This window comes from Colobus angolensis, unplaced genomic scaffold (genome assembly GCF_000951035.1).
Source record: "Colobus angolensis palliatus isolate OR3802 unplaced genomic scaffold, Cang.pa_1.0 Scaffold196, whole genome shotgun sequence".
NCBI lineage: Eukaryota > Metazoa > Chordata > Mammalia > Primates > Cercopithecidae > Colobus > Colobus angolensis.
The window spans coordinates 4,760,795-4,787,695 of NW_012115110.1; the positions used below are offsets into that span (position 1 = coordinate 4,760,795).

Below are 26,901 nucleotides of genomic sequence, written 5' to 3' on the forward strand. Positions count from 1 at the left end.
TTGATGATGGTTTTAATGTTTTAGTTTGCTTATTTTAAAGTAGTCTGTTTTGTATTCTAATGTTTGCAAACAACTCAATCAGAAGAACACGGCCTTGGGGTGTACCTTGCTGACTTCCTTCCTTTCTCCATCTGCTGGGAGATGGACAGGAGAGAGGGGGAGCTGTCATCCTAGGTCTGAGGGTGTCTCTTAATTCCATGGACTTAGCCTTCAGAAAAATGCATGATGCAGGCAGCGAGGCCAGGGAACACTGTGGCCTATGAGCTCGTACATCCTCTAGTGAAGACTCTTCTGTTCTTCCCATGACATCCTCATGCAAGGTTCTTCAAACTTCAGAGTTAGCATTCAAAAAGCAGATACAGAATAAACTGCTGGCTGTTCTCTTCCTTGAAAAGTCTCTGTTTTTCAGTGGGCCCAGGTTTTGCAAAGGTTAGGGTCACAGGCCTCACAGGAAGCAGCTGACTGTCTCAAGCCGTTGGCCGTCTGAGCCTCTGGCTCACGCTTGGAGGTGGGGGTGTATGGTCTGAGGCTGACGCTTCTCCTCTGCTGTGCAGAACCCGCCTGCTAAGGTCACCCACCTGGTGAGGGCAGGCACACCACCAGCCACCGAGGATCATGACCTGGATTAGGACTTCAGGGGTCGAAGTCCTCTTTATAGTTGGCAACTGCATTGTCATAAAGATGTATGTAATCTTTGACCCTAAGCGTTTGTGCTTTTTTGGCCGCTCTCATTTTGAAAGAGATTTAAACATTTTTGCAGGACTCTAAGAGGGCTGTAGGACCCAGACACTGTGCTCATTGTGACTAATGGTGGAGAAGTCGACTGCAGCCCCGGCAAATCACATCTCAGGGATCTGATTTTTAAAAAAGAGAGAGAAAAAAATAGAGAGTTTACAATTTAGAACCAAAATCAAAATCAAGTCTTACATACTTTACCCAGAAAAATAAGACATTGGGTCTCTGTCTTATTGACAGAGAGAACCTTTAAAAGAGAAGCATGGGAAAGCTCTTACAGGTCATTCCGTTTCTCCTCTGCTTCCTGGAAGGGCTATATCACCGTCTTCTTGTTGCCTGCTTTACTAATTTTCACTTTACAGTCATGCATCTTTTTGCACTGTTTTTCAGTCTTTCTGGAGAACTAAGAGCCAGTAAAGTCAATGATTGTTTCGCCCCTGCTGGGGTAATGAAATGACTGGAAAAAAAAAAAGTCATACTAGGAAATAGATTTCCTGATTATTTACTGGTTAGTTTTCTGTCCACAGCTCAGTGAGGTTCATTTGGGGAGGTTTAAATTAAATCAGTTTTCATGGCTCCATGTGTGTAGTGATCGTAATCTCAGATTTGATGTCCTCAGATGACACGCTGTCATGTCTCACGTGTCCATTTGTTCGTGGTGTCTGAGTGCTGGGGAGTGCTCGCAGCCTGGCAGACACCTAATACCCTTTTGCAGTAATTGTAAGCTGTGTCTGAGGGTAAGAGTAGTAACTTAGGCACTTAATCATAGATAAAAATAGCAGTGGAGGGAGAGAATAAGAACATCTCATTTGATCTACTTGTTTTCTGCCAATTCTGGAAACACACGTTCTTTTGGCCACAGCAACAACCGGCCCCATTCGGTTGAGCTCGCTGTCTACTGCAGGACCACAGACCCATAGGTGATCCCCAGGCTGGAGGCCTATCTCACCCACCAGCTGGACAATGCATGGCAGCCCTTCTCCATGCCTCAGTTTCCTCAACTGTAGAATGGAACTAACACTAGTGCCCTCCACCCTGCCTGCCCCCACCAGGATGGTTGTTGTAAAGATTAAAGAGGTTAATATATATAAGCCTGCTTAGCACAAATAGCACTTACTAGCATTTACTATTCTTGTTGTTGCTCTTGCCTCTTTCCCAGGCATCATTTATCACACGTAATTGTGGGAGAGAAAGGGAAACGACGTCAGTTAAGGGGGCTTGGATGCTGGCTTTTCCCCTCCTTGGGAACCAGGACTCTGTGTGGATTTTTGGCTGGTCTGCTCTGTTTCCCTATCTCCCTGTGCTTCATTGTCTGGTATTTGCATGGAGCCATTTCCAGTGTGAAGTTAGAGCTGCCAATGGGTGGAATGAACCTTGTGCCCACCTGTAAAGAATAGAGATCATCAGATGAACAGTCCCTTTGTAAGTCCCAGATATGGTCTCAGCCTTGTGTTTTTTTTTTGTTTTTTTTGTTTTTTTTAAATAGAAGTGTCTATGGATATTTCCGTAGCTAAACATGTTTGGGTGAGGATTAAAGACCTTACACTGTTTTCTGATCCATGGTAAACGCTGTCCATACCAACCTTCCAGCGTAGTGTTTTGCAGAAGCTACAGCCTAAGCCCAGGCTTGTGTAATCAAATGAAACATAATGTTTGTATGTGGAGCTGAACTTGTGTAGAGTGGAAATAGTGGGTCTTTGTCATGTGGTAAGGAAGAGATAAATAGAAAAAAAAAAACTGTGTGCCAAAATAAATGTAAATAAATGCGTTAGTAAGAAGTGAATAATAAATGCCCGTTTTCTTTTTGCTTGTTTGTTTCTTTTTGCCATGTTTGTTATTTTTTCTCCACCTCTCTTGAGAGAGCCATCACAAACATGGCGCCCTCCTCTATGCATTTCTTGCTCCCTCACTTTCCACATTCAGCACTTTCTGACCCTTTTCTACTAGATTATGATCCTGCCAAAACATTAATTGCCATGCATTAAAATAAAAGCTCATCACTTTAAAGACTGAGATAATTAAAAAAAAGTTTTTAAGATAAAACGTGTAAAATCCATTTGGAAGCTAGTTTTCTAAGGCCAGGGTATTTCTCCTCCTTTGATTTAGGGAGGGAAGTCGGTTGTCTTACTTTCTCCTGGCATTAGTGTGTTAGTGTGTTCTTACATGCACTTCTGAATACAATCCGGTTGTGCGTTGATCAGGGAAGATGTAACTTTGATGAGATATTGTTTTTCCTATTTTAAATATCCAACATTGGATTATCTATTTAGAAAAACATGTTTATTTATTATGAAAGTTGAATTTTAAATGTTCAAACTGTTCTACTTTCAAAACAATTTCTTAAACCCAGTATATTCTGACGTTGACAAGTGTTGATAACATTTTAACAATATAAATCACTGGTATCACAGTGTCTCTAAATGATAACTTTTCCATGTATTTTTTTCTCTCCTCAGGAAGTTGAAGACCATGTGGCGTTTCTAATAACAGTTCCGACCGCCCTGGCGATTTTCTTTGCGATATTTATCCTGGTCTGCATAGAGTCTGTGTTTAAGAAGCTGCTGCGCCTCTTCTCGTTGGTGATATGGATATGCCTTGTTGCCATGGCATACCTGTTCATGTGTTTTGGAGGTACCGTCTCTCCCTGGGACCAGGTAAGGTGTGAAAATATCTTTTGTACTTCTTTTATGTTTTGATTTGTGACATACTTAGTTCTGTAAACAACTTGGCCTTAAACTATAAAGAGGAGTTCTATAACTGAGAATGGAGTCTAATTTTTAAATTTATATTTCCAAAATTTATTTTTAATTGACAAATTATAATTGTATGTATTATGGGGTACAATGTATACGTATTTATATCTGTATGTGTGTGTATATGTATAGATGTATAGGTGCATATATATGTGTGTGTATAATTGGATACATATATGTTTACTATAAGATTAAATGAAACTAATTATATGCAACATGTCACTTAGATTTTTTTTTTGGTGAGAAGCTTTAAAATCTACTCTTTAAGCAATTTTGAAATATACAATACATTATTATTAACTATGGTCAGCATGTTATCACTATATGTTATTCCGATAGATCACTATATCTTATTCCTCCTAACTGGAAGTGAAATAAGCCAGGCACAGAGAACGAAGGCTTTTGAAACAGCTGTCTTTGACTCATGGTCAAAGTCACTCTGTCCCCATTTTAGCAAACCCATCGTGTCACAACCAAGGAGCTGGCCGGGGCCTCATACTGTCACTTGTTTGGGATAGCTGAACGTCAGTTCTGTCCGTAGCCTTGTTTGACATCTCGAACCACAGTTTCGACAACTTCAGTCCTTCTGTTTCCGGGGTGCCTTGTCTAGGCTTCCTATTTCTCCAGGTGCCTGCAACCCTCCAGGACTGGTTGTTGTCTTTAAATTCCTTCTCAATTACTAGAATTTTCCTACTTAAAGACCCTTCCTAATTCTGTGACACTGATTTTCCCTCCACATGGTCACAAGGTATTGAAAGGGTGGCTTCGGATACCTGCCGAAAAACCCACGTTCGTTCATTTCGCACCGGTTGAGGCTCTGGGCCTCAGGTCATATCCTGAGGAGAGTGTTGTCTAACTCTTGGCTTTTTCCATAGTGCTGCTGCTATGTGGGTGGCTGCTCCCAGCGTATTCATCTGACAGCATGATAAACGGCGTGTTGTCTAGGGGACAGGCCTGGGCTGAGATGTGAGCTACTAACTTAGAGCTTGTCAACCAAGACATGGAGTTTTGAAGCCATCCAGGGAGAGGGTGACTGAGTAGCTGAGAGGGCTGCCACAGGTTTGGCCAGGGGTGTGCCAGCAACAGGATCTGGAAAGGAATACAGGGGCCATGATGGGGAGAAGAGAGGCAGTGAGGGTACACTGCTGTAGAGGTGAAACAGGGAGGGTTTCCAGAGGGTGTGGACAGAATGGCTCAAATGCCATGTCAAGGGACAGAATACTGTTGGTGTACCTCAGTTGGAAAGAGCCCAAAGACGAGCTTGCCAGTGGGTTCTGTTGGTAAGTAGTCGTGTGACCTCTGCCAAGCCATTCTTCTCTTTGTGCCTCCATTTCTTGTGCAAAGAGAGGAGTCTGGACTAAGTGAACTCAAGCTAGTCTTCCTGGCTCTAACAGGACACTCATAGTGGACACAAGACCTGGCGGGAGCCATCATCTCTCCTTCATCCGTCTGCCACTAGAGCCCCTTGGAGGGCTGGGCGCAGGCCCCCATGCTCTGCCTGGCTTCGTCCTCTCCCTCACACTCCCCGCTGTCTCCTTCACCCTCTGTGCTACTGATGCCACTTACACTCTGTCCTTCCTCACTCAATTAGAAATCCTGGCTAATACAATTAGACAAAATACTACGTAACAGTGAGGTAAACATGAGAGGGAGAAAGAAAATTCTAATTATCTGCAGATGACCATACTATCTATACAAATAAACTGGGAGTCACAGATCAACTCACAGAACTCATAAGAGAGCCCACCACGACTGCAGGATCAACATAAAAACAATAGTATTCTTGTGCATCAACACTGAACAATTATAAAAGGTAATTTTTAAAATTACCGTTTAAACCTTTTCTCCCCCAGCAGCCTAGACATCCTGTTGCATGCATACTAGTGCCCAGGTAATGTAAATAGGAGAACAGTTAAGATCCTGCTGGTCTGTTGCCTGAATCTGATGGTCTCTCCTTGCACCAAAGCCATCTCGTTTTAATGTTACAGGTTTCTAAGAAGACTTACTATCTGGAAGGCCAAGTACCTCTTCCTTGTTCAGAATGTTTTTAGCTCACTTTTTCTTACAAATCAGTTTGTCATGTTGAATGAAAAGTCCATTTGGGTTCTGGATTTAAATTATCTTGAATTTCTAAAGTTTTGTTATGAAAGATATTTAAAGCCTAAGAATTAATAAAAGGGTAGTATAGAAAACATCCAGAAATATGCTCTTTTTGTGTTTAGTCTTTTCACCGAATGGCTTGGCGTGTCTCTCAAAGAATTCTGATTACTTTTTGTGTGCTTCAGAGGCTCTATTTTCTTCATAAAATCAATAATAATTTTCCGTAGACTCAATCTTAGGCACCTAAAGTCTTTTTGCTGTTTTATAAACAGAATTTTTTAAATTACCTTTTCTAATTGGTCAGTGTTGATATATGAGAATACTGTTGTTTTTATGTTGACCTTACAGTGTCAGTGGGCTCTTCTGAGTTCTGTGAGTTGATCTGAGACTCTTAATTTATTTGTGTAGATAGTGTGGTCATCTGCAGATAATTAGAATTTTCCTTCTACCTTTCATATCCTCAATTTACCTTATTCTGATGTAGTATTTTGTCTACTTATTTTAGCCTGGATTTCTAATGCAGTGTGGAAGAACAGGATGTAAGTGGCATCAGATGTTTAACTTGATGGGAACATGGAATATGCCAGTAATATAATGTTTGCTTTATCATTGTTACTATTTTTAATAGAACCAATTAATCAGGATAAGGTCCTTTTGTCTGTGTTCTTGTCCACAAGTTGCATGTCCTTAGAACGATTTTCCTGACCCTCATCTGTCACTTCGTAAGGCAACATCGCTCACCTGGCTTGAGTGTTTCCATGGCACTTGAGGTGACTTATAGAACCTTAAATTATGGACACACCCCTCTCTTTGTTTATTGATTGTCTGCTGCTGGAACATAAGCTTCTGGGCAGGGATGTGACTGTCTCTCCAGTGTTCTATCCTTGCCCTTAGCAGAATGCTGTCCAGCCATTGGCAGCCAGTAGCTACTCATTTGATATGTTCATTGACAGATGTCTGTATTTTCATCTTCAGGATTGTTGTTGTTATTGTTTGTATTTTAACCTGTTTTTATTGTTGTTGTTGTTTTATAACATGTCTTTTTTTTTTTTTTTTTTTTGACGCTATCTGCCTGCTTTTAAAGATCTCTCCAAGGATCATAAACATGCTTGTTTCATAGTCATTTTCTCAAGACTGACTCCCCTCAGGTGTTGAATTTGTTGGCCAAATTTCTCAGTTTTAGCTGTCCCTGTGTACCTTGACATTTTTGCTTTTACGTACATCTTGAATTGGAATATATTCACCTCTGCCCCTAATATAACCCTAACCATTCTGTGGTTGTCTTTCTCATGCCACTGGGGCCCTGGATCGTGAGTGTATATGAGGCTCAGCCCGGGTGTTCCGCGTTAATTTTGCAGGTTGGGAGGCCAGCTCAACCCATGACGTGGGGACGGTTCTGGGAGGTGCACAGCTGTGTCTGCTCAGTCCTCTCACCCAGGGCATGATGCTCCGGAAAGGCCACAGCCAGGCTCAGTGGCTGCAGCTATTTTTGGCCACTATTCCTAAGCCAGGAGCAATGGCAGGGTGTGTGCCTCATGCAGTGGACTGGCTCACACCCCTTGGAGAGACATTGAGTCCTGTCCCTCCTAGAGCTTGAAGTCCTGCCCAACACTTCCAGCTGCTCCTGTCCATTCTATAGCAATGGGGATTTAAAATGAAATTAAAAGCAAAAGTCTACCTTCTGGTTTCTTTTCTTTTTTTTTTTTTTTTGAGCCCGAGTCTCACTCTGTCGCCCAGGCTGGATTGCAGTGGTGCCATCTCTACTCACTGCAACCTCTGTGTCCTGGGTTCAAGCAGTTCTCCCGCCTCAGCCTCCTGAGTAGCTGGGATTACAGGCACGTGCCACCACACCCGGCTAATTTTTGTGTTTTTGGTGGAGGTGGGTTTCACTATGTTGGTTAGGCTGGCCTTGAACTCCTGACCTCGTGATCTGCCCGCCTTGGCCTCCTGAAGTGCTGGGATTACAGGTATGAGCCACTGCGCCCAGCCCTGGTGTCTTTTACTACAGACTTCACATATGTACACCCCTTAATTAGCCATTAGGAAGTGTTGCGGCAGGTTCACTTTGCTTAGGAAAGGACTGTGCTTAAGAAAGCAGGCTGCTTTCAGTATCCTTTAGAATAGAATGGTTCCCACTGGAAGAGGGTTAAATTCACAACATAGTTGTAAAGTGATGCGGGAATGAACATGCTATACAGTCAGAGGGAACAGTCTACAAAGGACCACTCTCACTGCTGATACTAATTGCAAGCTGGGGGATTTCCAGGATTACCCAGAGATTGGACAGTTTTCTAGAAGAACCCATGGAACTTGTGACAGCTCTTATCGCTGTGATTAGGGATTGCTACATGGAGAGAATACAGAGGCACTTTGGCAAAGAGAAGAGCCCAGGAAAACCACCAGATGTGGAGCCCCTGTTATCCCCCTCTCTGTGGAGTCGTGGATGGTGCTGTTGTCCTGCAGCCATGTGTGACAATGGCCAAAGAGAATTATCTGTTGCCGAAGCTCAGCTGAGCCTTTGATGTCTAGAGTTTCCACTGGGTCTCAATCATGTCCTGCCTGCACAGCTGACCGTTAGTCTCCAGCCTTCCGGAGGTGAGGCTGACACTTTTATTTCCTAGCCCCTCTGGAGGCAGCACTGACATCACAGGGCTCTAAGTTCCCATCATAAATCACATTCAGACTGTCCTGGGGTCTAAGCCCCCAGATATGTAAACACACTTTTCTCAGGCAGGACATTCCAAGGGCCTAGATCACCTTCCAGCATTTGAGGGCAAGGCCAGACCTCTTATAAGGTTAACTCTAAACTGTACAGTGACTTGAGTGCAGTTCATAGTCAGCAACATCGCTAGTGCAGAGCACGAAGCACAGACAGCTAGCATGTGCATGGTCCGGACCTAGTGCTAGGCCCTGTTCTGAGGGCTTCCCTTACATGACTTCATTCATTCGTTTATGAGCGGGGCACCACCCTACCTCAGCTTTCTAAGTGCAGAGACCAAGGCACAGGAGGAAGGCTGGAGTACTAAGAAATTTGAGCCCAAGGGGTCTGCCTCCTGAGGCTGGCTCTCAGCCAGGAGACCTGTGCTTCTCAAAGGAAAGCGATTGCACCTCCAGGGGATGTGTGATTGTGTCAGGAAAACGTCTTCCATTTGTCACAGCTTGGACGGTTATGAGTGGGTGCTACTGTCATTTCACGGGCAGAAGCTGGGGATGCTGCTAATAACCATACAACGCACAGGACAAAGAATTATTCAGCCCTAGGCCGGGCACGGTGGCTCAAGCCTGTAATCCCAGCACTTTGGGAGGCCGAGACGGGCGGATCACGAGGTCAGGAGATCAAGACCATCCTGGCCAACACGGTGAAACCCCGTCTCTACTAAAAAATACAAAAAACTAGCCGGGCGAGGTGACGGGCGCCTGTAGTCCCAGCTACTCGGGAGGCTGAGGCAGGAGAATGGCGTGAACCCGGTAGGTGGAGCTTGCAGTGAGCTGAGATCCGGCCACTGCACTCCAGCCCGGGCGACAGAGTGAGACTCCGTCTCAAAAAAAAAAAAAAAAAAGAATTATTCAGCCCTGAGACTCAGCAGTGCCAAGCCTGAGAAGCCTGCGTATCACCCAACATGGCCTCTCTGTAATGCCTTTTAAATAACCAGCTCTTAAGCCCTCAGTGAGCGGAATTGTATGAAGTTGCCAGAGCATGACTGAAGAGTGACGTTGGCAGTTTTGATCAGGAAAAAGGAGTGATTTTTCAGTGTGTGACCCTGAGAAAGTATAGGCAGGAACAAGGGTGGGGACCCTGGGGGGGAGTCAACAACCTGGTTTGGGAGGAGTAACTGGGAAAAAAAGGAAAATCAAGGGAAAAAGACCCCAAACCTTCAAGAGATTTGCCGTCACAGGTTTTGACTGTAAGGGGTGGGGTTTTCCCAACATTGTTATTTTAGTTCGGCACAAACCACCCCCATCCCGAAGGTTCCCTCTGCTCTGTGCTACCGGCACTCATCCCAGCTGATGCCGTTCCACATAGTTGCCTCCCTGATGAAAACTTTTAAAACAGTATAACCTCTGTGTGAAGTCTGTGCAGAGTTTCCGGCTCCAGGAGTTCAGGGCAGCATTTGCATTTGACACAGAAGTTTTTTGGCCTGCCTCTTGCCTGACTGCCTCGTGAAATGACTTTCCTTTGTGCTTCCCGTTCCCCACTGATAGAGCTGTTCGGATGGCTGTGAGGGTGATGCTGCAATTGTGTTTCATTTTTCTGAATGGTTTAAAAATACGTGAACATGTTGAACTCTGAAGTAGCAGAGGAGTATGTTTTCTCTGTCCTGGTGCATCTAGTAAGTGGGATAATTTTATTTTTAAGAAATAAGTGACTGGGTGTATCTCTCCCTCTCTGTCCAGCTCAATTACACAACACAGCAAAGATCTCTACCCATAATTGCTGTGGCGCCCACCAGTCCCACTGGGAGGAACAGAGAAGCTCAGGATTCCAGAATGTGTTTATTGGAGCCCTGTCACTGATTTCAAAAAGAGCAGTCATTTGTCCCATGGATAGACATTGGATCCGTTTCTAGTGCTGCAGTAACCAAACTTCTTCCAAGTTGTGTTCCATGGCTTAGAAAAAAATAGAAGATATTTATTGTCTCAGTTCTGGAGGTCAGAAGTCTGCAGAAGTCTGAAATCACAGTGTCAGCAGGGCTGTATTCTTTTGGAAGACTCTAGAGGAGAATCCTCCCCTGCCTCTTCCAGCTTCTGGTGTCGCTGGCATTCCTTGGCTTGTAGGCACATCACTCCAGCTCTGCCTCTGTCTTCACATGGTAGCTCCTCTGTGGCTCTTCTCTTTTCATAGGGACACCATTCGTATTGGATTACAACCACCCTAATGACCTCATCTTAACTGGATGACTTCTGCAAAGACCCTGTTTCCAAATAAGGTTACAGTCACAAGTACTGGTGTTTAGGACTTGAATCTATCTTTTCAGGGGACACAGTTCAACTCCTAACAGAGCACCCTAAGTGGGTACTCTCTGGTAGTAGGACAGGCATTTCCATCTTGTGGAGTGCTGCTCTGAGGTTCACTCGTCCTTCTTAGATTTGGAAATTGCTCTTGATGTCAGCTTTCCCTTAAACTTCAAATCCACCTTGAAATTAAACATGGGCTAGGAAAGTTTTGAGACTTTTATCAGGTTGGTGCAAAAGTAATTGGGGTTTTTGCCGTCATACAAACCAGTGTCTCTAAGGAATTAGAGACGTTCTTGTGTGTGAATGTCATGTTGAAACAAATCAACACTCATGAATGTAAAGAGAAAATAACGGGTCCAATCACACTGCCGTGTAAATAAACAGAGCGCTGTCAAGGCATGTCAGCATGCTAGGCATTGTTGGTTTATCTCTGCCCTTCCTGTCACGGAAGTGTTTCTTGTTGATTCTTACATTCATGACATTGATTAAATCCTTCTTGCCTGTTACATTAACAAACAAACAAAAAGTTTGATTCACTTTGTAAACCCTAAGCTTTTAGGTGACATTTTATTTAATGATTTTGTTTTCCTTTCTTTTTTTAAAAGATGAGATGGGGTCTTGCTATATTGCCCAGGTTGGTTTTGAACTCTTGGCCACAAGCAATTCTTCCTGCCTCAGCCTCCCAAATTGTTGGGATTACAGATGTGAGCCACCATGCCCAGCCTGTTGTTTAATGATTTTTCTGACAAGCATGGATCCATTTCATCTCAGCTGATAATTACTGACTTAGGACCCTCCTCTGAGATGGTTTTTTTCAGGCAGGCTGGATTGCCTGGAATGTCTTCTGCTCATTCATGGGGTTAAAGAACCATCACAGTGGTCAGGAAGGATAGGAAAGCTGACCCATATTTGCATCCGGCTCCAGCTTTCTGCATTTCTCTCGTACTAAGGTTCATTGAATAGAGTTCAATAGAAACTTCTATTCCTGACAACCCCATTTCAGCCTTGGCAGGGAGACCACGCTGAAATTATTTTACGAATCTGTTAAATTACCACCAACTCGAAAGGCTAACATTTTTCTCTAGGAAGAAGAGACTTTCTTTGTCCTGTTACCCAAAAGGATGTCAGACATTCAGCATGTGCATGTGTGTCCTTTCTTACAAAAATAGGACATCAGTGTGCAAACATCTTTTTTTAATTGAAAATGAGTGAAAATGAAAGAAAATAAAGGCCTCTCTTAGCCTTTGAAATGGTGCAGAATCCTTTTGCTTTTCCTTTAGTGCAGTCACTTGGAATGCGACCAAAGATTGTATTTACCACTGGAAGAACTGAGTAGCATATGAATGAAAGTAGAAAAATGCAACCTAGAAAGCCTGTCTCTGTGCACCCAAGAAACTCTTCTCTGTGTGCTGCTGTGTGCCAGGGTGATTTTTCAGCGGGGGCATTTGGACTTACTACGAAGAAGCACACATCTGAGAAAAATTAAAAAGTAGTTACAATTATTTCCATTTAACAATAAGGATGCGGATATGTTTTTGTTGTTTAATAACCGTGCCTATCCTGATGACACCTGTGCATTTGAGGGAAGTGCAGCTGATCTGGGCTCAGCCTGCAGTGTGTTTATTGGGAGACCTTCATGTTTCTGGCTCTCTGCAGCAGAGGAGGCATTTCTGAGTTATCCCTACTGTGAGTTCCCAGCCAGACTGTTGAGAAACCAAACGGACTGATACGGTTTGGCTCTTTCCCTACCCAAATCTCTTTTTGAATTGTAGCTCCCATAGTCCCCATGTGTCTTGGGAGGGACCTGGTGGGAGGTAATTGAATCATGGTGGATCTTTGCTATGTTGTTCTGGTGATAGTGAATAAGTCGCATGAGATCTGATGGTTTTATAAAGGGGAAGTCCCCTGCACACGCTCTCTTGCCTGCCACCATGTAAAACATGACTTTGCTCCTCATTTACCTTCCACCATGATTGTGAGGCCTTTCCAGCCATGTGGAACTGTGAGTCTTTTTTCTTTATAAATTACCCAGTCTCGGGTATGTCTTTATTAGCGGCGTGAGAACAGACTAATACACTGGCTGTGCCTCGAGCTGAGGATTTACCCTAACCCTCACTTGGGCCTTCCCAGACCTGATCTTGCTTGAATGGACAATTCTGTTGGTCTTTCTGGAAAATTCTCTCTGCTTCTCATTTTCCCTGTAGTGCTTTTCTTAAGAGGAGCATGGGCTCCAGGTACTGAAAATTGGCATCGTGACTAAACTGTCCTCTGTCCTGCACACAGGCTCTGTGATTCTCCTTCCACCTCCACCTCTACAGCCAATGTGTGTTGATGAGTCCGATGCAAATTATTTGGATGATGGATACCCTAAAACCCTGATTCACCACTATGCAATTTATGCATGCAACAAGATTACTCTTGTACCCCATAACTTTGTACAAATAAAAATAAATAAATAAAGACTGTATGGTCTTTGGGACATTTTGCTCTTTTCCCAGTGCACAACACAGCACCACACACATAGTGATCACATCACAAAAATTGTGGGAACAAATGAGTGCACTAATACTGCATCTGTGCGCTTGCCTCTTCTACCATAGAATGATCAGAGTCACTTCCAAGGGCCTCTGGCACCATGTAGTTACTTTGCATACACAACTTATTTGATCTGTATAGCCCTGTGAGATAAATACTGTTATCACTTGCATCTTGCTGATGAAAACATTGAAGCCCAGAGAAGTCAACCAACTTCCTCAAAGTCACACAGTGAGGAAGAGGACCAGAATTTGAACTTGGCATCCTGCCACCATCACGCGGACTCTCCAGATGCCCACTGTCGTTGGTGACTAGGGCGTCCCCCACAATATTGTGCCCTGACACATGACAGATTATTGTGTGACGTGAAAGGGACATATTTGTGAATCTGGATTGTTCTATTTGAACCACTTTTGGGTTGATGTTATTTGGAAAAACTTCATGGGAAGGGAGCAGTTTCTTCAGAGATGCCAAAAATATGGTACTGTCACTGTTTCAAATTGCCAGATGATATTTCCATTTGGAGGTATTTTTCACTCCTCACGTGAATCAATAAGAGAAATGGGACTAACTTGGCCCAAGGAATAATAATAGCCCACATATATATTAGGCAGCATTACTGTTGGGGAATCAACTAAAACTGAAATTCTACTTTCTTCTAAAGAGATTTATGATACATGGAGTCCTTATCATTGTGCCTCTTTGTGCTGGTGTTCTCATCTGGGTCTGCCTTAGCTTCTATATGACTGTGCTTGGCCCCATTCCTCCCTGTAGGAAAACCTCATCAGGTGCAAAGGGCACTGGAAGGGCATTCACCAGGATGCCACATAGGGTTCAGTCCAGCCACTCGCCAGCTTCCCCTGTGCGGTGCCAACCGAGGGTCCTGTGACCTCCCTTGAAGCCTGCCCAGTGCTGCTCACTGTCTCGGGAGCTCACTGTCTGTGTGTGCAGCTCTCAGGGCATCTGGAAGAGCCTCCTAGGGAAGGCAACGCAAGGACTCAACAAGGAGGCGTGAGTGGAGTCTGGGATTTGTAGTGTTTTCCTGAAAGAGCCGGACTTTTACAAGGGAGGAAAAATGTTCTCTGAGCTTCCTGAACATCTGTTTTTGACTTAGTTTCAATGGAGGTGTTTTCAATGGCGGCTATCTTAGGGCTTCTGCATCATCTCCCTTGTGTTTGTCATGGAATTCCAACTACTTAAGCATTAAGTCTTGGATGCTGTTGCGCTATCCCAAGAAACATTCTTCAGATAATTTGTGACAAATACAACTTCGTCTCCATCAGAATAGAGCTGTGTGTATGTACCCATGTAGGCATGCAAAGAACCTGCTGGAATGTAAGAGAGTGACTTCTAGACTCCAGGCTAGAGCAGCAAATTCTCAGGAAAAAATAAATTCAGAGTTTAAATTATTTCCTATGAAAAGTTGCTAAGCAACACTTCACTAAACTCTGGTATTCTGTATTTCAAATATATTTTTTTCTTAGCAGCAACTAATATTTTTTTCACTCAAGTCATAAAGGGAGGAGTGAAGTACACACCTGCAAATCCAATAAAGCCATTTGCCTATCGGAGACTTCACAGTAAACTTTTAGATTTATGCTGAATAAGTATGGGGGAAAGCAGTTGAATATTTTATACTATCATGGTATTTTTTTCTTGCTCTCTACATTTGCAGTGCCTTGTTAATGTGTGTGTCTCATTGGAACTGTAATTTTCCTCTTCATAGAATGGGTTTGGGTATTAACAGGCCCTGTAGATTTTAATTAACTCATTGCTGTACCATCAGCTTCCCATCAGGCCCAGCCTTTGTGTCATCTTGCTCATAACTGGTATTCCTAACCCCCAGGCCGGAGACAAGCATGTGACTCAGAGGAGAGGTGATAAAGTCCCTGGAGGAGTTGTCAGAGATGAGGTGGAGAGGCCCCATCCTGCATAAGGAAAGTCCATTTCATTCTTTTAAACACTGCTCTGGCCAGACAGTTTACCTTCTATTTTTGTCCAAAGATTAGTGCCCTCTAATAGGAGTTTTAGCCAGAATAAAACACTTCTCTGAGTTAAAGGTGAATATTGAGTTCTCATTGTTTACTTTTTAGAACTATTTGGCCTTTGTCTTAGTCCATTTTGCTGCTATAACAAAATACTACGGACTGGGCAATTTGTAAATAATAGAGATTTATTTCTCTCAATTCTGGAGGTTAGGAAGTCCAAGATCAAGGCACTGGCAGATTTGGTGTCTGGCGAGGATGGCCCTCTGCTTCCAAGACAGTCTTGTTGCTATGTCCTCACATGTCAGAAGAGATGGAAAGGCCAGACAGCTATCTGAGCACTCCAAAGGTATTCATTTCATTTATGAGGGTGGAGTTGTGAGGGCCTAATCACATCCTAAAGGCACCACCTCTTAACACTGTTGCTCTGGGGATTAAGTTTCAACTTGAGTTTTGGAGAGGACATAAACATGTAAACCATGGCAGCCTTGGATTGGAGTTTGTGAGTTTGTAATCATTGCCGGATCTTAGCTTTAGCACCATAAGCATGGAGATGTTGGTATTTCTCTCTGCTTGTGAAATATGCCTGGGTCTCCCCCAAGAGATCTAGAGTTGCCAGCACTGGCTTCCACCCTCTGTAATGGCTTTGAGGTCATGGCTCCTCTTGCCATCTCTAAAGCGTGTGACCCAAATGAGGAATGGCCATGGGAGGCTCACCAGGCACAGAATTTAGGAGAGAAAAGCTTTGCCAAGAGTGGTGAACAGAGCTAGGATGCTGTGTTAATATGCCACTTTGCAATATTTGTGGTTGTCTGCTGCAGCCATGTCCCAGGGCTGCCAGAACAAAGTACCACAAAGTTCCTGGCTTAGAACAACAGAAATGCCTCAGTTCTTTAGGCCAGAAATCTGAAATTAAGGTTCAGTACCATGCTCCCTCCGAAATCCTGGGAGAATCCTTCTTGCGTCTTCCCAATATTCTGTGGTTTGCTGACAGTCACTGGAGTCCCTTGGCTTGCAGCTGCGATACTCCAATCTCAGCCTCCCTTGTCACGTGGTATTTTCCTCTATGTCTCTGTCCTCACATGCCAGTTTCTTACAAGGACACTGGTCATATTGAATTAGGAGCCCACCTGTATTAGTTCATTCTCATGCTGCTGTAAAAGACTGTCCAAGACTGGGTAATTTATAAAGGAAAGAGGTTTAATTGACTCACAGTTCTGCATGGCTGAGAAGGCCTCAGGAAACTTTACAATCATGGTAGAAGGTGAAGAAGAAGCAAGGCACCCTCTTCGCAAGACAGCAGCAGGGAGAAGTGCAAGAGGCTTATGAAACCATCAGATCTCATGAGAACTCACTCACTATCACGAGAACAGCATGGGGGAAGCTGCTCCCATGATCCACTCACTTCCCATCGGGTCCCTCCCACAACACGTGGGGATTATGGGAACTACAATTTAAGATGAGATTTGGGTGGGGACACAGCCAAACCATATTGCCACCCCACAACAGTATGATGTCGTCTTAGCGAATTACATCTACAATGACCTTATTCCAAATAAGGTCACATTCTGAGGTTCTAGGGGGTTAAGCTTTCAGCATATTTTTGTGTTGGTGGGGAAGGGGACCAAAATTCAACCAGTAACAAGTACCAAGGAAGGAACTCAGATATGGAAATTGTGAGAATCTTATTTCTACTTTTCCATTTACTTTGGAGTGTTTGAAGCCCCAGCAGACGTAAAATTCACATCTAGACCTAGTCTGTATGCAGAATCCACTCCATATGGCATGGCTCCTTGTGCTAAATGAAATTGTGGAGCCCCTTGTTCAAAAATTATTAAGCATTTAAAAACAGCAACTACAGAGCATTTCACCAAAGGCAGGCCCCTCTAAGACTGAGCCGTGCGAGGCTGCACAGTCCACAATCCAGGGAGCTGGGCCTGTCTGCTATCATGTGGAGGGCAGGGGTCGGCGAGCTGAAAGGTGATTTCAGCTTTTCAGATTTTAGATTTGAACTGCTGGTAGCAGGTTGATGGAGATCTGAGGACCACTTACATTTTCTATATCATGACTTTGCTTCAGGCAGAAAAATCGTACCAGCAGGAGGGAATTTCCAGCCATCTGAAATACAGGGAATGTTGCTTACCTCAGAGAGAATCAATGAGAAAAGTAGAGGAAACAAGGCACAATTTTTAAGTGGCTGCTTATCTCTGTTAGGGGTAAGACACCAAAAACTATCTTTAGCCAAGGGTAGAGTTTTTGTTCTGCTAAATAAATGTCTTTTCACTCCATGATACGTGATTTATGACCATTTTCATTTGCTTAAGTTCGGCTTCCACTTTAAAGAAAAGCTTTAGTTCCCAAGTTTCCATGAATCCATACCGCTCTGTGTACTGGTACAAATTATGTTAAATTGAATTATTTTTCAATAAGCTGGGTTTAATAATTTTATTGTCCAATAAATTCAAAGCTGAGATTAATAAGTATTCTGTTAAAACCAGTGAGGGGATAATTTCATTCCCGAGTAGATAGTGTTTTGTATGTTCATGTTCAAACGTGATGCAGAAATTGAGTCCTGATTTACCTCCCCACCTTGAACAGCTGAAAAACAGGACAAAATACATGAAACAATGGCTTTAAGATACTGGTCAAAGGATACTATGGGAAATTGACCCTGATAAGAAGGGAAACAAAAGAAGTGAACTCTAGGATTGCTCCAGTTTCCTTTCTGGAGAGAGTCTGTGGGCTGTGACACAGGGAGGGGACCCAAACAGACCCCTGCTAATTGCACTGAGTTGAGGAAACAGAATTCTGAGTTTGGGAAGACAAAGATGCTGAAATTCTCAGGATGGAATACCAAGATGTGTGAGAAGAGTTGCAGAGAGAGAGAGAGAAAGAGCTCTCCAGCGATTTGTAGAGGGCCCCACCAATTCATCAGCAGAGTACTGACAGGCACATGCCTAAGAGCAATCTACTGAGGCCAACGAAAAAAGTTTCAGGAAAGAGCAGGTGAAATAATTTCTGGTGCTCACATAGGCCCTGAAAGAGCAGGTACAGTGAGAAAGGGACATTCCCTACTGAGAAAGGAATTAGTACATCAAGAGGAGCTAACAGTTTGAAATACCTACACCCCTAGTAAGAGAAATTGAAAATACAAGATGTAAAAATCCACATTTACTCAGAGATTTTAGTATCCATTTCTCAATAACTGCTGAGACAAAAAGAAAGAAAAAGAATAAGGATATAGGAGATTTGAAAAGTCCCATTAAACAAGTTGACCTAATTCATCTTTATAGAACATGTCCCAACAATGAAGAGTGTGGTTTCTTTGAAATTCATGTGGAACATTTATTTACTAAGATAGACCATATTCTGGGCCACAAAGTGTTGCTGAGTTTAAAAGGGTTGTTAACATACAAAATATGTGCTTTGGGCATAATGGACTTAAATTAAAAATCAATAACATTAAAAAATCTGAAAAATTAATAGACAATTGGAAGTTAACCAACACAGTTCTAAATAACCCACAAGTCCAATAAGAAATTAAAGGGAAATTAGAAAGTATCTTGAATTCAATGAAATGAAAACATCATGTGTCACGATCTGTGGAATGCACCTAAGGCAGTGCTTAGCGGGAAAGTGGTAACATTAAGTGTTTATGCTGAAAAGAAGAAAGGACTGAAATCAGTAACTTAAACTTTCATCTTAAGAAAATAGAAAACAAAGTAAAAGGAACAGAAAACAACCAAATTGGAAGCAGGAAATCAATAATCGATGAAATCCTAACTGGTTCTTTGGAAAGGTTAGTAAAATTGATAAAACTCTAGAAAGACTGATTGGGAATAAAGATAGAAGATAAAATTATCAATATTAGGAATATGCAAGGGGTTACTGTTATAGGTTCTACAGACTTTAAAACTTTAATAAGGAAATATTATGAACAACTCTATCCATTAAATTTCACAACATAGATAAAATGGGCAAATTTATTGAAAAGCGAACCAGTAAAGCTCATTCAAGAAGAAATAGATAAATGAAATAGCTCTATATTTAGAAAATAATTTGAATAAGTAGTTGAATATCTTCGTGTAAAGAATACCCTAGGTCCAAATGGCTTCCCTGGTGAATTATAGCAAAGTTTAAAGAATAAGTAATCTCAATTCTACAGAAATTCATCCACAAAATAGAATAGGAAACATTTCCCAACTCATGTCATGAGGCCACCATTACTCTGATAAAAGCCAAGACATTCCAAAGAAAGAAAACTACAGACCAGTATCTTTCAGGAATATGGACACAAACATTCTAAACAAAATTCAAATCAAAATTTATCAAGTGATTACCACATTTAATCTAGTAACGCACATATATATATATATACATGTGTATGTGTCTCTCTTTCTCTCTGTATATATAATAGACTACATTTTTTCATGATATATATATCATGAACAATATATATTTATATATACATATGTGTATATATAATGTATATATACATATACATAGTGTGTATATATATCATGATATATACATATCATGAACAAATATAGTTTATCTCAAGAATGCAGAGTTGGTTTAATATTTTAAAATCAAATTTTCTTGATTCGCCACCTTAAGGATCGTTTCAACAGGTGCACTGTGTGTCACCATTTCAGCAGATGCCAAAAAGGCATTTTGTATTCTTACATGTTGGAATCATCCTGTTAGAAACTGAAAGAAACCATTTAATATAAACTCAAAAATAGGAAATACTTAGAAGTAAATTTGAATAGATATGTGCAATTTCTCTACACAGAAAACTGTAAAGCGTGGTTGAGAGAAATTAAAGAGCTAGATAACTGGAGAGACATTCTGTTTATGGATCCAATGACAATGTTAAATGTTAATTCTCCCCAAATTTATCATCTTGAGATTCAGTGCAATCCCAACTGAAGTCCCAGCAAGCTTTTTCATAGAGAGTAGGAAGCTGGTTCTAAAATGTATATGAAAATACAAAATACCCCCTAAAATTTGAAAAAGCAGAACATGGAGATCTTACCCTACTAGATTTCATGATTTATTATGAAACTACAGTAATCAAGATAGCATGATATTGGTGTAAAAACAGACATTTAGGCCAAGGGGATACACTAGAGTATCCGGAAATAAGTCTCATGCATATATGGTCAATTTATTTTTGACAATGTTCTAAGCCAATTCGGTGGGAAAAGTATAAGCTTATCAGTAATAGCTGCTGAAAAAAAAAACAGGTAGTTTTGTGCAAAACCTAAACTCCTCCCCTTACCTCATGCAATGTATAAAAGTTAATGGACCATAGATGTAAATTTTAGATTGAAAATTATTAAACATCTAGAAGAAAACGTGAAGAAAGCTTTTAGTACCCTTGTGTTAGAAAATGATTTCTTGAATATAACACGCAAAAAGGTGGGAACTATTAACAAAAAAAAAACCCTGATAGATAAAATTTTATTAAAGTTGTTTTGATTTGATCAAAATTAAACACTGTTACCATTCAAGGGCATTGTTATGAAAATGAATATGCAAACCACAGGCAGGAAAAAAATAGTTGCAACTCATTACAAAATCTGACTAAGGACTTTTACTTAGGATATATAAAGCAGACTGACAATCAATAAGACAAATAACAACAAAAAACTAGCAAAACCTTCAAAAAATACTTTATCACAAAAGACGGATGGCAAATACTCACATGAAAACATGCTCAGTATTATTGATAGGGACAGGAGGCAGGGAAATTCTGGGCAGAAGAGGGTGGGTCCCCAGTGAGGGCCTCACCCTCAAGCATGAAACTGTGGCCCAAAGTGAGAACATACGTCCCTGTTTTCTCGCTGAAGTGTTGCCTTTTTCAAAACCACCCATGGCCACCCCACCCCTATCCTGTGCCCATAAAAACCTCAGGTTCTGCTGGCAGAGAGGAGAAGCAGCTGGATGTCAGAGACTACCACTGAACGTTGGAAAGAAGTGTCTTGACTTCAGAGGGACAGCTGTCTGACAGTATAGCTTTGGAGAGGAGTCCGGCTGGGGATGGCTGGACTCTGGGGGAAGATTACTTTTCTTCTCTCTCCCCTTTCAGCTCCCCTTCCCACTGAGAGCCACTTTCATTGGCAATAAAATCTTCTTCATTGACCATCTCCAGTTTGTTCATGGGACCTCTTTCCTCCTGGGCGCTGGACAGGAATGTGCGTGTGGGTGCAAAAGGTTGTAACACTGACCTTCCACTGAGCTGTTAATACTTAAGCTGTCCACTGATGACAAAGCTAAAAGCACCCTGACTGTAACACTCCTTCCGTGGCTTCAGGGTTCGCGGGCACCCCCACCAGACGCTGCTGCAGGGCTGGTACATAGTTTGTTCCTGCCAGCGCCCAAAAGCATTCACCCTGGCTCCTGGACCTGCTCACCTGCATGCTGCCTCCCATGAGGGGTTGAGCACAGCAGGTTTGAGTGACTGGAGTTCGCCCCAGCTGGCATGGAAGTAACTGGCAGTTCCAGCCCCCACACTTCAGTTCCTGCCCGTGAAGGAGTGAGGGAAAGAATCCTACTTCATTCTTACCTATTAGGCAAATGCAGATGCAGAGCCCAATGAAATACTGCTACATACAATGTAGATTTGCTAAAAGTCAAAAGCTGATTGTATACAATGTTGACCAAGACATAGAGGGATGGGTACAATGGGCACAAGGACACTTTTGGGGTGGTGACTGTGTTCTTTATCTATCTCAATTGTGGTAATAGTTTCACAGGTATTTACATATGTCAAAACTCATCAAATTGTACACTTTCAATATGTACTGCTTATTTTACATCAGTTATACCTCAGTAAAGGTGTAAGATGGTGTACAGGATTTTGTTGACAAAGAATGTTCACATTTTTCATTTCAAGCTATTAATACATATATTCAGCAGGTGTTATTCACATTGTAAACATGAAACAAAACAAGGATGAGATACAAAAAGAGATTTAGTGACTTGCCAAAAACATGTCCAGGTTGGAAATCACTGCTCCTTCCTTCTTTCCATTCAGATATGCTCACTCCATCACTCTTAGCCTTCCCTCTTCCTTGCCTTTATCAAGGATTGTGAAGTGGAATGAAGTTACTGAGATGTTCTAAGAAAATGGCAGTAATTCTATTTTTATCAAGACTACTTAAGGAGTAAACGATTGCTTGGGCAAATGCATATTTTATTAATTTTTTAAAAGATTGTCAAATTGGTTTCTGAGTTTAAAAAAAAATTCGGTATCTCTTCAATGTCTTTAACTTAAAAAAACTGTACATGGTTTGTGTGTGTGTGTGTGTGTGTGTGTGTGTGCGTGCGCGCACATACAATCGCTAGGTCACCAAGCTATATTTCTTTAATATTCCTGAAATGCGAAAATTACTTTGATCACAGTGTTTACTTCCTGATGAGGGACATAGCCGAAGAATGAAATATTATAAGAAGCATAAAAAACACAAAACACATCACTCCAAAAATTGTGGAACAATTAGATAACTTTTGTTTTTGTAAGCAGATAAGCCAAATTCCTTGAAGAAAGGAAAAAATGGAAGATTTATTTTAATAAATCGAATAAAATAATGGAATTGAACTGTATTGTGTTGGCCCAGATACAGATAAAGAGACCATGGGAACAGAATGACCAGCTCAGAAAGAGACTTGTTTATGTGGCAGGGGTGAAATTAAAACAGTGAGAACAGGAGGGAGTACTTGATACATTTAAAAAATGAATATATGAAATAACAAAAGAAAAAAATTGACTATCTTTTGGAAAAAATCAGGTTCCTACATCTGTCCTGTCATGTCTTCATGTCATACAAATTAAAAATTAACTAAAATACAAATCAGTTAAAAATACAAATTCTACATGTATTAAAATCTAGATGAGAAAAGCAAACTGGTAAAGTTTTCATAAAAGTGCAGAGGGAAATCTCTCCATGACGTCAATGTAGGGAAGAGTTTCCTAAATATGCATGAAAAGCAAACATTTTAAGTAAAGAAAGAATGATGACACATAAATGCAAAAGAAAAGACCCATCCTAATTAGTTCTGCATATTTGCAGCTACCCACTGGTGTTACATGCATGCATGGGACTCTGGGAGATGTTTGTTCATGTCAGCGTTGTCTATTATAGGAGGGGAAGAAAAGGAATAGCCTAAATGGTAATCAGTTGGGAACTAGATAAATCAATTTAGCATTTTCATCCAATGAAATGCTAAATTAAAGTCAAAGGAATAAAGTACATCTGCATATATCAGAAGATGTCCCTTATTCTTTTAACATATGGGGCATAGTTGAACTGCAGATATGATACGCCGTGTGCGCTGCATTCACTGCCTTGCATTCCAAGCCACCTTCACCTTAGAGACAGCTTTGAAGAAGATGGGATCAGAGTCTGGATATAACATGGACACTTCTTTCCTTATTGAAAATTGGAAGCCACCCAGGTCAAGTGTAGGACATATGAGCTCCACATGTTCTTAGGGTGTGCACACAAACTCTTAAGTGCTGTCGTAGGCTCTTTAATCAATGCAGAAGCATGCTTTTATAATTGGGAGCATATCTACCTGCTAGTTTCTGGTGTAGCCTCTGCAGGCTTTCCTCTGACTATTTGTGAGTTTCACAGAGAGGAAAAGGGATCTAGCCCATGCAAGATGGAAGTGGGATTCTACAAAGTGTGTCTCCCACATTGTGGTTATAAAGAGCCAATGGTCTCAGCCAAGACTCCTTCAGCGTCTGTGCTGTGGGAGGCCTGCATGGGTCCAGAATCTCTTTCCTAGCTTTATAGGGAAGATCTGAGAGTGCTGAATTAATTTACTTTCATCCAAATGCCAATTTATTATTCAATTGCTATTAAGAGAGTGCTCCTATCGCTAACCAAAATATCTTCTTTCTGGTGTTAGGTTACCTGGGAAACCCATTCAGTCAGGTGTGTTTTGAGGATCAGATAAGAACTGAGGGGATTATGAGTTCTCGTTGTGTGTTTTCTTCAGGCTGCGACAGAATCCGAGGAGTATCACTGTCACACTATGTGGTCGCTATGTCGTGCCATGGTCTTGGGCTATGTTACATGAAGATTCTGTGAGATCAGTGTCAATGCTTCTCCAACATTCTCAAGTGAACTGATGTAAGCTCACTTACATTAAATGTGGCCCAGAGAAGAGAATGGATATTTTGGGAATACTAGCATTGTGCTTAGCCATTTGTGGAAACCCTGGGCTTGGTTTTGGCTACAGCTTTTCTTCTTGCTGCCTGATGCCTCTTCACTCATGACTTAACACATCTGCCAGTGGGAGAACCTATCCTTTTAGTCATATGACATAATCAGAATTTCCAGCAGAAATGCCCAGCAAGTTCTAGATTCTGTGGCCAGCAGGGACAGTTCAGGACATACAATAGCTTATTTCTAAGTTCAGGAAACACTCTCATTGCATATAAACTGTTAATTACATGAACACACTTTTCCTTAAGAATCCAAAAAGATTTCTTATAGTTCCAATTGGAAAATCATGGCCCTGAGAATAGTTGGAGAATGTGTTGACTATTAAAAGACCAGCTTAGGTTTCTTTCTCATTTTCAGCCAAACTCTATTTTGGGTATAGGACATTGTCCACGTGTGTCAATAGTAGGACCAAACAGGGCTCAGCTTTGCTCACGATGCTGGGATGTTTACGTTCAACAGAATTTAACATCAGACTTGGGCATTTAGAGCTATTGGACGTGAACAAAGTTCTCAGATAACTGAGCAGTTTTTTTCCCACACAACAGTGACTTTATAATGGTGGACTTCTGTAGAATGAAAGCACTGTAAAATTTTAGAAGCCTTCAGAAACCTCAACATTTTAACCTTGATTTTTGAGTAGAGTCAGAATGAAGTGGAAATATAGTCAGTTTCCGTTATTTGCAGGTTCCATATTTGTGAATTTGCCTATTCTCTGGAATTTCTTTGTAACTCCAAAATGAATTATTGGTGTCATTCACATAGTTGAATGATAATTAATCAATACTATAGTAAATACAGTATCTTTAAACAGAAACACACATAAAACAATGTTCTGCATTGATCTGTTGATGAAAATATTGTGACCAGGGATGCATAGGAATGTAACCCTGTGTTTAATGGATCAGTTTTCTTTAATTCAGTGTCCATGGCAACTTTATAGACATAACTACCTCAAGTAACAAGAATTAATCCTACCTTAGCTTGGGAGAAGTGAACAATGGCAATATCAATAAAATGACCTATGGAAATGACACTGCAGTTGCTGACTTCACATTCTGTCTCTATCGTTGCCTTCTCCACTTCCATATCGGATGTACTGAAACAGTATATGCCTTGACTTCGATATCTCTGTGAGTTGTGTTTTTGTCCCACTCAACAATTTAAGCCCATTGTTGACATACAGTAAACCCATGATTGTTTTAGAAAACCTGAAGAACAGGTCCATGCGATTAAGGAATTTCAGGATTAAAATTCTGAGACAAAGATCCTTAAGTCCGCATATCTTTGATAAATGATCCCTGGATGTTGACAGTGACATTCGCTCATCAGCTGCTGGTGCCTTTGGCAAAGAATTGCCTGCAGGTGGCTGATCAGGTGACTCATCCTCATGGCACTCTTATGGGCTCCTGAGACAGCCGTATAACAGAGAGCCTAAGGATAACATGCCAGGCATGTGCAGCCTGTTTGGGACACTTTTGTGATGGGAGTGGGTCTGATCCAGATAAAACCACTGCCTCTTCCTCAGAGCGTGTGAGGAGAATCTTTTGATGTCAGGACAGCTGAACCTGTTGGAGCTGAGCCGCCTTCCCCATGCTGAGGGGTGTGAAATCAGCTCCACCTTCACAAGGGGCTGTTTATGTCCCTCTAGTGGTATTTAAGGAGAGAAGGGACCCTCTAAAGGGACTATTGGGATCAGGCCCAGCTCTGCTTTGCAGGCACCAGCTGTGGGGCCAGTGCTTCCCTCCATCATGCAGAAGGTTACAGGAACTCAGGCCAGGAGGTGTCATTCAGACATATTACAATGTGCTGGACAGGACTTTTACGAAGTGCTGGTGTTCCACAGCAGCCCATGCACGTAAGGGATTGGCTTACGGGTGCTCAGCCTCCTCTGTGATCTTTTTCATCCCCCTCAGGCTACTACAGAGCTATGTAAAATGATGGTGTTGGCTTCGCAAACCCAACTTTAAGACATGTTCCAGCCTCCCTTCCTGAGCTGGGCTCCTGTAAGAGGATAAACTGGGGAGCCATAGACCACAGATGTTAATGCACACTGCTGTGAGGAGTGTAGAGTGGAAGTTAAGAGCACAGGTCTGCAATCCACTGAACTAGGCCACTTTCAGTGTCACTGTGCACATGTTATGAAGACCCTGGTCAGGAAAACCACTTGTCCTTGGTTTCATCTATAAAATCATAATCGTAACAGCAGCAGCTCAGAGGGCTGTGGGGAGATTTGCAAGGATAGTTCTTAGCACAGTGCCAGGCACAGTGTGATAGGTACTCGTGATTGCAGTGAGTTTTCCTGTGTCCCAGAGTATCTTTTCCTGAACTCTGAGTGTGGTTCAGCTCCTTTGTTCAAGAGGTGAGTAATAAAGATACTGATACCAGTGGGATCTAGGCTGCATTTGAGTATTTGAGGAACTTTTTAATTAGCACTTTGAACAATATTTCTTGTGCAAAATTTATTTGCTGAAATCAGAAAGCACAAGAAGAGTATAAACTTCTGCAGTAATGACAGCGGTGTGTGAATTTTGAATAAAGCACAACCCTCAGAATATTCCTTTCCTTTTTCTTCTGACCCTGTGGGCAAGATTTTTGTGC

At 41.9% G+C, this 26,901-nt stretch overlaps 1 protein-coding gene across 1 annotated transcript in view; it reads left to right on the plus strand.

Annotated features, from left to right (window-relative positions):
* Positions 1–3,197: 3,197 nt before the first annotated feature.
* ADCY2 (adenylate cyclase 2 (brain)) overlaps positions 3,198–26,901 on the plus strand; it is a 420,021-nt gene continuing 396,317 nt past the window's right edge. The window contains exon 1 of the mRNA XM_011940963.1: positions 3,198–3,389. Coding sequence (XP_011796353.1) covers positions 3,339–3,389 — 51 coding nt within the window. The 5' untranslated portion in view covers positions 3,198–3,338. The remainder of the gene's footprint in view (positions 3,390–26,901) is intronic.